This window comes from Prionailurus viverrinus, chromosome A1 (genome assembly GCF_022837055.1).
Source record: "Prionailurus viverrinus isolate Anna chromosome A1, UM_Priviv_1.0, whole genome shotgun sequence".
In the NCBI taxonomy this organism is placed as follows: Eukaryota; Metazoa; Chordata; class Mammalia; order Carnivora; family Felidae; genus Prionailurus; species Prionailurus viverrinus.
The window spans coordinates 179830091-179842686 of NC_062561.1; the positions used below are offsets into that span (position 1 = coordinate 179830091).

General features: G+C 47.8%; 1 protein-coding gene across 1 annotated transcript in view; it reads left to right on the top strand.

Annotated features, from left to right (window-relative positions):
- Positions 1–3863: 3863 nt before the first annotated feature.
- The window catches only part of LCP2 (lymphocyte cytosolic protein 2), a 46405-nt gene continuing 37672 nt past the window's right edge, over positions 3864–12596 (top strand). The window contains exons 1-2 of the mRNA XM_047849647.1: positions 3864–4183; positions 8996–9058. Of these exons, the coding sequence (XP_047705603.1) occupies positions 4106–4183; positions 8996–9058 (141 nt within the window). The 5' untranslated portion in view covers positions 3864–4105. The remainder of the gene's footprint in view (positions 4184–8995; positions 9059–12596) is intronic.

Below are 12596 nucleotides of genomic sequence, written 5' to 3' on the forward strand. Positions count from 1 at the left end.
CTTCGTGTGAGGTCACTGGGTGTGTGGAGCTGCCCTGCCCAGGGAAGCGGTCAGGGCCCCTTCCTGGCTTTCCTGCTCCACCCGCACAGGGCCCTGAGAATGCAGGGGGAAAGTGTCCCCTCCCCATGAAGGTGACAGCTGTAGTCTTGTTCCCCTTATGGGCAAACCCACCCAGGCTCTTAAGAAACTTCAATAGCAGTTCATGTTAGCCGTACCTCTCGTCAGGTGGCACTTGGAGCCATAAAACTTTGGTGGAGGTGAAGCCACGTGAGGGCGTTGTCTCCATTGCCCACTGTGCTTCGTGTGGTCACCCTCTCTGGGCCACATGCTGCTACCCTTTTCTCTCTCCCCCAGCTGAGACCCTCTGCACAAATCGAATCCAAATAAGCACGTCCTCCTAGCCACCTTCTAATGTCTCAGGAGCCTCTCCTAGTCTCCTAGGGCCTCTCCCACCCTTCGCTCCGAAGTCCCTACTTTCCATTCTCTCCTGGTCTCCAATGACAGCTCCAGACCCCTGCCCCTGCTCTACATGCGGTGGCTGTGGCTCCCGAGTCTCTTCTAGAGAGTTTTCTGATCTTTCTCACCTCTAAAACTAGCTGTGAAGAAGACAGTTATCTCCTCACCTGATCCTGCTGTGGGTTAGTGGGAGAGAGGGGGGGCTTCAAGTCCAGATGGGGTGGGGTGGGGCAGGGGGGATACTGGGGAGAACCCCCACTCCGGGTTGTGGTGTGAGATTCATACGTCCGCTTTTTGTCCCTAAGGTCAGAAATCTGACACATCGCTCCCTACAAGTATTGCTTTCTCGTCCACAAGCTCATTGATCGCACGTTTGAAATTCCTACCCCGTGAGCCCCTGTTCCCCTGTACCAGCATGTCATCCTTTTTGTGCTGTGAGACCGTGTCCCCCCTTCCTGGTGTGGAGATAATATCATAAAGCTTAAAAAGGCCTCTGCTAAACTTTCCATTTGTTCCTTCATGAGTCCTGAGTTTCTCTACCTGCTTGAGGGAGAGGCTGAGAGAGGGAAGAGGGCATTCCCACCCAGGTCATGGATTTAATCCCTGCAACTTATCTGCCCCTCTCTGCTCTGCTTCATGGTTGAAGCCAGGACTGATGTCCGTTAGAGGATCGGCATGAGCTGGCCTGGCCTTCACCATACTGTCCCCTCTGCCATGAGCTGTCCCCAGAGGCTGCTATGATGCCTTCCCATTTTACAGGCAAGGAGCCTGAGGCTGGGCCATGTGAGCCAGGCTGTACAGGATCACTGTGGTCTTCCTGGCATCCTGAGCCTCTCTTAGGCACTAACTGGCCCTGCCCCCCGAGCTTCTGGATACTTCGCCAGAAACAGGAGATGTGAAATTCGCGGTTGTTAGGAAATCACCGAGGACTGAGAAAGAGGAAAGTCTTCAGGCCCGAGGCAAACTGCTTCCCCTCACGTCACCTGCTCTGGTCATGACCCAGCTGTCCTTGCGAGGAATGGGCTGTGGTCCTATACAGAGGGGTCACCAAAGGCCTACCTCCAAAAGGCAGTGGCTGGATCCTCTTTGTAACTTGTCCAGATTGGCAACCTCCTTGCCCTCCTTCATGGAAAGGAGACTGATAGAGTAGGAAGGATCACAGGCTCTGGAGACAGAGCTGAGTTTGAATCCCTACTCCACCTGGGCAGTCTGTGTAACATGTCAGAGCTTGGAGGTGGCAGAGAGGTGAAGACAGGGACTCTGGGCCCAGAGAGGGTCCAGGTGAGACCTGGCTACACAGCCTACTTGCTGGGTGAAAGGAAGCAAGTAGCTTTACCTCTCTGAGCCTCAGTTTTCCCTTCCATAAAATAGAAGGGATAATAGTGCCGGGATACCTGGGTGGCATCTGATTCTTGATCTCGGCTCAGGTCATAATCTCCCAGTTCATGAGATCAGGCCCCTTGTCAGATTCCCTCAGGATTCTTTCTCTCCCTCTCTCTCTCTGCCCCTCTGCTGCTCATGCTCTCTCTCTCTCAAAATAAATAAATAAGCATTAAAAAAAAATAGTGCCAACATTTAAACAAGACAGTGGCAAGTCCTTAGCCTACTCCCTGGCACATGAGAAGGACTCCACCTGCTTCAACTGTGATGATTCTTGTCGTCGTCATCCCTGTCGTCCATGTTTCTTACCTGCTATGGCTCTCTTCTAAGTGAGCTCAATGGATTGTCCATCTTGACCACATTTAGTGGATAGCTCTTTCAAAGGAGCCTAATGTTTAGCTATACCTAATTCGATTTCTGTGTTTCTGTAGATATTTATTCTCCTGAGTGGGAGTGAACTTTTTTGAAAACGCTTCTACTTGTAAGGATGATTTTAGAAATTCCTTTCCACAGGTGCTGTGTGTTCTGTTTGCTCATGAAACATTGCTCCCTCTTCCAAGGCCCTGCTTAAATTCCAGCTAATTCCACGACATTCTTTAACTACCCTACCTGAAAGTGATTTCTCTCTCTGTCTCTGTCTCTGTCTCTGTCTCTGTCTGTCTCTCTCTCTTCAAATAGTTTTTTGTCATTTGCCACTATTCCGGTGATTTGAAACACCAAGTGATCTCTCCCACCAACACAGAACTTTTGAACAGCAGGGCTGTGCCCTGTAGAGCACAGTTCGTTGTTGAGAACTCTTAGATACCAGGCCCTGATGATTGATGCCCCCAGCACCCCTGGCACCACGTGTTATGGACTGCTTCCGCCTGGAATGAAATGTGGATCTCCTCTAAGCTCACAATGACCCGGAGAGGCTGGTGCAGTGACAGTGGGGCTCCTTGATTGTGTATAAGATGGGAACTGTACATGGCCAAAGCTACCCTCGAAAAGGCTTCAAGAAGTTACCTCCTCAGGGACCAACGCAGTGTCACCCAGTAAGTGAAACAGAGCTTGATCCTGTCCTCAAACATCAGAACTGATTGGCTGTATGTGTGTGTGTGTGTGTGTGTGTGTGTGTGCATGGAGCATTAGCTGAAGTGGAGAACCTGTATTTAGAGACTAAATACAGAAATCTAAATGCAGAAATCTATTTGTTTTTATACACCAGATTCACCCCCTACCAATGACGTACACATACTATGAGAAGAGCACAGGGTCTGAGACCTGCTAAGAAAGCAGCAGATTCCCATGTCCTGTCACAGGGCCACTCCAGGGAATGTACTCTTTGGGTAGAAGATACGGAGGAATCAATAGTGACTACAATCTGTGGTGGAAACAGTAGAGAATAAAATCTCTGGAAGCATCAGCAGCTATCATTATCTTTTTGCTCTTAATTTTTTTTTCCTTAGTTACCCTTAATTAACCTTAGTTACCTGCATCTAATGTTTATGTGTATAGGAAACACTTTCTCTGTTTTCCTATTTTATGGATATGGATGGCTGACGTTCCTAGATTGTTAAGTCTTAGTGTGAGTTGCACAGCGTGGGAACAATCACATCAGAAGTTAAGCCTGGTTGCCCGACTCACTCACCGAGAGTCCTCTAGTAACTGTAAGGAGGCGGCTGAAGGGATGTCAACGTTATCCTTTTCTCAGAGGCTCAGGGATGGTCGGAAAGCATTAAAAAGCCATGCTCCTTCCCTAGGCAGTTTGCCTTTGTGGGAGATTATCTACATTTTAGACCAACCGTCAAAATAGATTTTCATCTGCAAAGACCCAGCCACGCAGGACTGCGGTATAAACATCTGAGGGCCAGGAGTTTTAATGGAAACACGCTTGGATTCACACAGGAGTCTAAGTACCTTTCACCATCCCTCCCACAGGGCTGGAGTGGCCAGGACCAGGGCGAGATGACCAACCTTGTCGCTCTCTACCTCTCCAGCCACCAGAGCTAGGCTTCCTTGTTTACTTATTTAGAGCCTAGCAGAGGAAGTGGTAAAGGAAACTTGCTGAGTCGTTTTCTGAGAAGAGACCATATTTGTTCGCAGAGGAAGCCGTTGCTCCCTGGGATCTGCTTACAGCAGAAAAGACGTCTGTTCCAACAAGGGTGTTCCAGACGGTAACTGGAAGTTGGAAGAGCCAAGGACACCTCCACGCTCTAGATTTGGGATTCTCTGTCCATGGGTGCAGCACTCGTGCTCAGCTTGTGACTTTTGTCCTGGGAGAGCAGCCATGGCATTGAGGAATGTGCCCTTTCGCTCAGACGTCCTGGCCTGGGACCCCGACAACCTTGCAGACTACTTCAGGAAGGTGAGTCTTGCCGTTTTGTTGGTGGTGAGGCTGGCTGCCCTTGGCGGGCTGGGCAGAGCTTGAAAAAGGAGCTAGAACATGAGAGGGACAAAATATAGCAGAAGAACTTGCAACCCCGCGGCAGCCTTCCAAGTTGAGCAGGTGCTATGTAGATGCACACACACCACTGAGTGTTCCTGGCAATGAGTTCTGGGGAGAAGGGGGGCCCTCAGATGGAAGTGTACTTACTAAGCACCAGCACTCATGTTTGTGCTCTGTAGGCACTGTCCCATTTAACACTCCCCAGTACTGCTATCCTCTTTTCTCAGCTGCAAAATGGGCTCTGGGAGGTTAGATAACCCAAAGCCCCAGGGACTGCATGTGACAGGTAGGATTCCAGTCACACCTGCCCGGCTTCAGCATCCATGTTCGATACTCAGAACGACTGTAACCACTAATGAGATCAAGGCTGCTTACTAGAAAGGGGTGAATGGAGGGGCGCCTGGGTGGCTCAGTTGGTTAAGCGTCTGACTTCAGCTCAGGTCACCATCTCATGGTCTGTGAGTTCCAGCCCCACATCAGGCTCTGTGCTGATGGCTTGAAGCCTGGATCTTGCTTTGGATTCTGTGTCTCCCTCTCTCTCTGCCCTTCTCCCACTTGTGTTCTGTCTCTCTGTCTGTCTCTCTCTCTCTCTCAAAAATAAAACAAAAACATTTTAAAAATCTTTAAAGAAAAAAGAAAAAAGAAAAAGAAAGGGGTGAGTGGAGCCCCGAGCCTGGGAGAAAGAAACAGCAGGGCAGGAGGAATGGATGAGGCAAGAATGTGCAATGCAAGAGAGGGCGTCTGGACAGTCATTGCTCATGACCTGAAAGAGGGCTCCTCACACCTTTACAGAGAACAGAGTCCCTTTGGAGCTTTAGGAGGGTCTTGTGAAGCAGGTGGAAAAACTGCTATGAGCTCCAGGTTGTGATTGCTTGAGAGAGCTGGGGAAACTGAGGCCCCTGAGAGGGAGAGTTTTGCCAGCAGGGTCAAAGGCCAAGCTTGCGGCAGACCTGGGACTTGAGTGTTGCTGTCCTGCCTTCCAGCCCTGGACCCCTGTGCTTGGTCATCTGCGGGGGGGATCACAGGTCAGACATCTGCTGGTGCAGACCCTAAGCCACACGACTCGGGGACTCTCTACCCCTGTTCAAGGGATAAGAAGTCTTGTAAGGGACGTCTGAGCTTCTAATACCCCTGTCCCTGGAGGCTGGGATGGAGTTCAGTTGACCCTCCAGATGGTCGTAAAGATGAGACTTTAAAGTCAAGACTTTAGAGGTCATATAAGCCAACCTCTCTTTTTCCTGAGGGATGGAATGGAGCTCCCAGGACCCACAGACACATGGAGCTTATATAGTAGCTAACTGTTCTTCCTCAACCTAAAGAATAAAGATATGAAGATACCAGGCATGGTGGGTTAGATCCTGTTATTTGCTGTTTTGTTCTTTTCTCCAAAAGGTCACAGTAAACTTGGGTGTTCAGCACTGTGGGTGCAAAGATGATTGGGACAACTGACTTTTGAAGGATTTTTCTAAACGTCTTTCTTAAACGTAGAACAAATACATTGGGGCAAGCAGATAAAATCTGCCAAGATGCTATAAAGTCGCATGTTAGCTCAGTCGAAGACAGGAGACAATATTTGAGAATTAGTGAGAGGATCCTGGAAATAGACTGAGATGCATGGACAGGCCCCATCTTCAGTGTGAGGAGAAATATAGAACCCGGTTGGGCAACAGCAGAATCCATGGGCAAATCTTCCCTTAGGGCAGGGAGATGGATTACAGGTCAGGGGTGATTTGGGAAGACGGCCGTCTGCCTGAGCTAGGGCATGAGAGAGGCTCTTTCTTGGAGACCCCAGACCTGGGATGTGTCTACAGCACTGGGACAGGTTCCTTCTCCTGACATAAAACAAAAAGCAAAAACTGATGGTGGGAATCTGTGATCCAGGAAGTCCCAGCCCCCCATGGACTCAGATGGACACCCTTCAAATCCTGAGCATCTCAGTTCCCCCCAGAGAGAAAATATTGAGTGAACTGACCATGGAGTCATTTGGGGAAGGGTCTTCATTATCAGATATCCTGTTCAAAGGATTGATGAGCAGTGCAATTTCTAATGAAGGAGGGGGGCCAGGACCCCATTGGAGACACCTCCCAGCCAGCTCTGGAGTCAGACAGTTTGGTCTGAATCCTGGTTCTACCACCTGCTAGCTTGGTGACCTTCCTTTGGTTACTTCATCTGTCTGCGTCTCAGCTTTCTCATCAGTAAAATAGAGATACTAACAATAACTACCCTCATGGGATTGTTGAAAGAATGAAAGGAAATACAGCGTGTGAAGCACTCAACAGATTGAGGGGTCAATTCATGTTTGATATTCCCTTTTTCCCTGCTCTGTTTACTGGACCCTAGCTGGTGAGGCCCATGCAGATTGGCAGGCCTTTGTGTCTTACTGTCTTAGATCTGTGTAGCTCATCCTTTGTCTAGAATGTAGGCCCCTGAGGACAGAGGTCATGTTTTGGATTTCTTGAACCCTTCCAATTTCTTTTGAATTGGCAGGAAAGCACCCCTTGGCAATGCAGTGGAGAGACACTGGCTCAGAGCCATGAGTTCTAATCCCAGCTGTGTCCCCAACCCACTGTGGGACCTTAGGCCAATCCCTTCCCCTCTCTGGGTCTCAGTTGTCCCATCTACAACACGAGGTACCTGCTCTAGACCACTGCCTACCGAAACTGGGTGCTCATAAGAATCCTCTGAGTGCCTGCTAACAATACAGATCCTAGCTCCCAAGCCCAGATATTAATGGATCAGAATCAAACTTCTAGGGAGGCCTAGTCTTCAGAGCTGTCTGTCTACATAGAGCTAAAGTCACCGGACTGCAAAATCAGAGCTTATCTGGTAATAACAACAGCAAAAATGATAAATTAAAGGCAGCCAAATACTATAAGAACTACTCCTTCCCCTCTGCGTGAAAATAGAAAGGATGTTCAGGATGCCTCAGATGCTGCCTGTGTTCCACATTGACCTCTAAATCAGCTTTTTCTGAGCTTTCTAACATTTACTCCACCCTTTCAAGCCAAGAGGCTACAAAAAATATATTCACTTTTTAGATTGGTTGACCATTAAAAAAAAAAGACCATGATTTGCCCCCAAAAGAAGGCTGCCACAAATTGTGAGCCTCTCACTTGTGTTGAGAACAGAAGATTCTCCAGGGCAAACATTTAACCTTAAATACTCCAGACTGAAATGTCACATTTGGAGATACTTCAAATGCAAATTCTTATGCTGTCAAAGACAAGGTGAAACAGAAAACTGATAAGATTGTCAATTAATGTGACTTTTGGGGAAAGCAACCAAGATAATTCCTGTTGATCTTAGAGCTCTATTCTGAGAATCCAGCTTAATCTATCTTAAACAGAGGTGTGCGAAATGATGTCCATGATCGTCTACAGTTTGATCTGGATGGTGTTTTAAGATACACTTAAATGTATTCACTGGCTATAAGTTATACTGTTACTAACAAAAAGGAGAACATTCCTAACAGAGACATTAAAGCCTTGTTCTGAAGCCCAATTGTCCCCTCTGCCACCTGCTACCCATGGATCTCATGCAAGTTACTTAAGTGTCTTCACCTTTGACTCTCCATCTGGAAGATGTGAGGGTTAAAGACTTAAGACTGGTTTATTTATTTATTTATTTATTTTTCAACGTTTATTTATTTTTAGGACAGAGAGATACAGAGCATGAACGGGGGAGGGGCAGAGAGAGAGGGAGACACAGAATCGGAAACAGGCTCCAGGCTCTGAGCCATCAGCCCAGAGCCTGACACGGGGCTCGAACTCACGGACCGCAAGATCGTGACCTGGCTGAAGTCAGACGCTTAACCGACTGCGCCACCCAGGCGCCCCTTAAGACTGGTTTAAATACATAGAAGAGTGCCTGACCTATAGCAAGCATTCAATAATTATCAGCAGTTTCTAGTACCATTATTGGAACAGCAGTCTGGTAAACAACCTAAATGATCAGCAATATGGTAGCAATTTAATAAAATAATTGTTTAAAAGAAGTTTGCAAGAACATGAAGCAGTGCCTATATTATCACTTTAAGGTAATTTTAAGAGAAAAAACCAGGATAATAAGATTAAGTATGAATTATAACCTCAGTTATATTTAGAAATATGCTTAGAATTAAGCATTGTGGGGTGCCTGGGGAGCTCAGTGGGTTAAACTTCTGACTCTTGATTTAGGCTCAGGTCATGATCTCACGGTTCATGAGCTCAAGCCCTGCATCAGGCTCTGCGCTGCTAGTGTGGAGCCTGCTTGGGATTCTCTCTCTCTCTCTCTCTCTCTCTCTCTCTCTCTCTCTCTCAAAATTAAATAAATAAATAAACATTTTAAAACAGAACAAAGCATAGTAGGAAGCACATTGCGACATTTGCCAAGGTTGCCTTTGGGTGGCAAGACAATGGATGCTATTTATGCACTTTCTGACCTCTTCTTTACCTGCCTGAGGGACATGTGGCCACAGCCCATATAGGCTTGAGGTCACTCCTTTTCTGTAGGGATTGGCCCCCAAACCTTAGACTGAGGCAACTTCTCCATTTCAGAGAGTCCCAAGGGGCAAGTGAAAGCAGGGTTGAGGTAAGGATGGGGCCCCTCTGTTCGATCATGGGGGGAAGGGTGGGAAGGGGGTCTGGCTAGCCACAAGTACCACAAATTGCTAAGCTTCAGGGGCAGACAAACAAGGGAACCAATGGCATACGCCTGCCTGCTGCTGATAGCACTCTCCTCTCCTTTTTGCAGCTGAACTACAAGGACTGTGAAAAGGCAGTGAAAAAGCACCACATCGACGGGCAGCGGTTTTTGGTAAGTGCTGGCCAGTTTGACACATTGGGACCAAAGCTGTTCCACACTTTAACCAATTATGGCAGAGCCAGCTGGTCTACCCTGTTCCTGGGGATGCCCAGAGTCAATGCCTGTCTTCAGGACCCCTACACAGTCCTTTGCCTTCTTCTGAGGTTTTATATGACCCTTGCTGTCATCACTTCTTGGGATCCTATTATTCAGGATACCTCCCAGTCTTTCACTGATACCAAGGTACATTCTATAGTCAAAGTAGAAGGAGGAATCCAAGTATAGCCCCCCTCCCCCCAATCTTGAAAATCTATTCAAATGCCGTCCATACTTAGACAAGTCTAAGGGGAAAAAAAGACCACCTGGGAGAACGGAAGATTCTTTTTTCCCGTCTCTCATTCCGGAGTACATACTTACTGAGTGGAATAAAGTGTGGAATCACCCTCATTATTTCATTCCATCCCTCTTTCTCTCTACCAAATGCACATAGTTGGGTTTTTGCCAATTAAACACACATGTGATACGGCTCTCTCTACTCCACTGTGTTGCAAAGAGCTTTAAGGGTAAGACTAAGATGCAGCTCTACATGAGCAACGAAGCCATTAAATAGAAAGGGATGCACCTCTGACAAGTACCGAGTTGCCAGAAGGTGGTCTGAGCATTTCTCTTGAAATAGCACCTTTGTCTATAGGCAAGATAGACCCGACTGTACCAATCCAGCCCTTCCCATCTCATGTTTCCTCACCCTTCAAAAAGAAGCGGGAACGAGACTTCAAAGGTCTCATGGGTAGATGGTCCCAATTTGGATTTGGAGTGAGGGGGGCAGGGTAAGTTGTGTTTCCTCGCAAGGCGTGGTCAGTAGCAGTGAGGGGACTGGGCCATGAGACTTCAGGGTTAGAAGGGGCCAGAGAGGTCACGTGCTCTGGCTTTCCACTCAGCACTCCAATCCATTTCCTATATTGCCTCCCTGCCACTAACATCTGCTTGAATTCTTTTAGTGGTGGTGAGCTCACTACTACGCATGGTCATCTGCCCTTTCTAGGCAGCTCTTAAGTTTCATGCAGAGACCACACTGTGCCCTGTTGGTCTGAGTTTTGCTTTCATGTGCCATGTAAGACATGTTTACGCACTGCTTCACCTAAATCATGCATGCATTCACCCACTCATTCACTTCACAAGCATTTTCTTGGGTTCCCTTTACATACTGGACCATGCCACGTTCTGAGAATATAGAGGTGGCTGAGATGTGATTTCTGCTTTCCAGAAGCTGGTTTTACAGCAAAAAAGTATCTTTTGGAAGGCTCTAACCACCCCCTTTGCAACTGAGGAAACATGTACAGAGGTGTGATGTGAATGTGTACAGAGGTGTGATGTGAATTTTCTAAGTCACGTACCTAGTAATTGGACTAAAGTACACATTTAATTTACTCTAACATTACATGAGGGTTTTTAAAAAATTTTTTAATGTTTATTTATTTTTGAGAGACAGAGTGCGAGCCAGGGAGGGGCAGAGAGAGAGGGAGACACAGAATCTGAATCAGGCTCCAGGCTCTGAGCTGTCAGCACAGAGCCTGACTTGGGGCTTGAACCCACAAACTGTGAGATCATGACCTGAGCCAAGGTCGGATGCTTAAACAACTGAGCCACCCAGGCGCCCCAATACTGTATGAGTTTTTAACAATGTTGTTTCTTCATACTGAGCTTTGAACCATGGAATACCTGGGGTTCTGTTGTCACTTTTGCACACTAGTACTATATGTAAGTATTTCCTTCTGGTGCCTTCAGCACTGAGAACTGAGATTGAGACTTATCAGTGTGGGTGGAAGGGAGTAACACATCTTTGAGGATGGTCCTGCTTACAGCCCTGATGCTCTGGGTCACCTTGAGCAAGCACTTGACTTTTCTGAGCCTCTCTCCTCTCAAGCATGAGCATGAGCATGAGCATGAGCATGAGCACGTTGGACTGGGTAACAGTGGGTGACAGTCCCTTCCAGTCCCTGCAACACTCCCTGTGTTAACCGCAGGCCTACTAGGACAGGGTTGTTTCCGTGGCTGAGAGAGAGTGTCTGAGCAGTTCTGTCTCCTCTGCTCTCATATCCAGGACCTGTCAGTCCCTGGAGACTGCTGTTCTGTTTATTGTGGGAACAGGAGGAAGTGGAAAGAAGGGGACTAGGAATCAGCAGAGCAAGGAGCAGAAGCTGGTTCCTGGTCCCATAACTGGGGTATTTAGAGACAGCTTCTGCTGATACCCACCCTCTACCCCAGGTGCTCTGGGTACAGTGTGAGCTCTGATCGGAGTCCTAATTTCTCATATATCTTTCCTGGTTTTATAATATCCAGGACCATTCTGCTACTGAAGGCAAAAGTGGAAGGCCATAGTCTCTCTGTCTCTCTGTCTCTCTCTTCACTGTTGGAGCTAGTAGGTCCCTTGAATCTGTTTTGTTGCCATTTTGGTTCCCCAGTGAGAAGAGTAGGACCTTGTCTGGTGGGGAAAGGGGTGCCATGTTTTCAGAAGGTAGAGGAAGAGGATGAAATGTGTTAGGAACCCATGTCAGTTGGGAAGGCGGTGGCTGCCTGTAACAGAAACCTGACCACAGTGGCTTAACCAAACAGGGCTTTATCTTTCTCAAGTGATAAAGAATCTAGAGTAGGCTCTTGGGGCCGGTGAGTTGCTGAAAGAAGTCACCCAGAACACAGGCCCCTTCTAGTCATGGAAAAAGCTTGTGGCTTCTGTCCTACTGGTTGTAAGTTGGCTATGCCACCTCTAGACCTGACATCCACACTCCAGGCAGGATGGAGTGGGGGAGGGCAAAGAGTAGAAGGCACAGAAGTGTGTGGGGAACGCCTCCCCTTGCTTTCAGGAAACTAGTAACTTTTCTGGAAGTTCCACCCCCTAGACTTTGGGTTATATCTCACGGGCCACAACTGAGTCCTGTGACTTCCGCCACCTCCAAAGAAGTGTAGGATGTTAAATATTTTGGACTTGGCACATTTACTGCCCCTAACAAAATCCAGGTCCAGTCAGTAAGGGAGCAAGAGAGAGGGGATACTGGGCGGGCGGGCAGGAGTGTCCACATGTCGCCTCCCCAGGCAGGGGCCATGGTGAGGACACACACCGCATAATCACACTCCTGAAAGACCATAAGTGATCATACAGGTAACCCAGAGTTGCTGGAAGCTTCAGAAGGAGGTAGAGGAGGGGTTACATCATGCAGCAGAACTCTCTGAAAATCCTGTTTAAATATCTCTCATCTTTCCGCCCAGTTTCTGTCCTTGTTCTAAAGGCCTTTCTCTTTCCTGATATCCTGTTCCTCTGTGTCTCCAGCCATGCTCACATCCACCTTCTCCTTCACATTCTTCCTCCGATCCCCTCAGTTCACATCCTCACATTGGCCAGTCAGTGGTCAGCCCCCAGCTCTCTGGTGGCCCCCAGGAAGTCCTGCATTCTGCGTGCCACTCTGAACATGTGTCTTAGTACATCCCTGAGAGGGAGGAGAAGCCAATGCACGGGGGATGTTAAAATTTAAATTAAAAAAAAAAATTAACATTC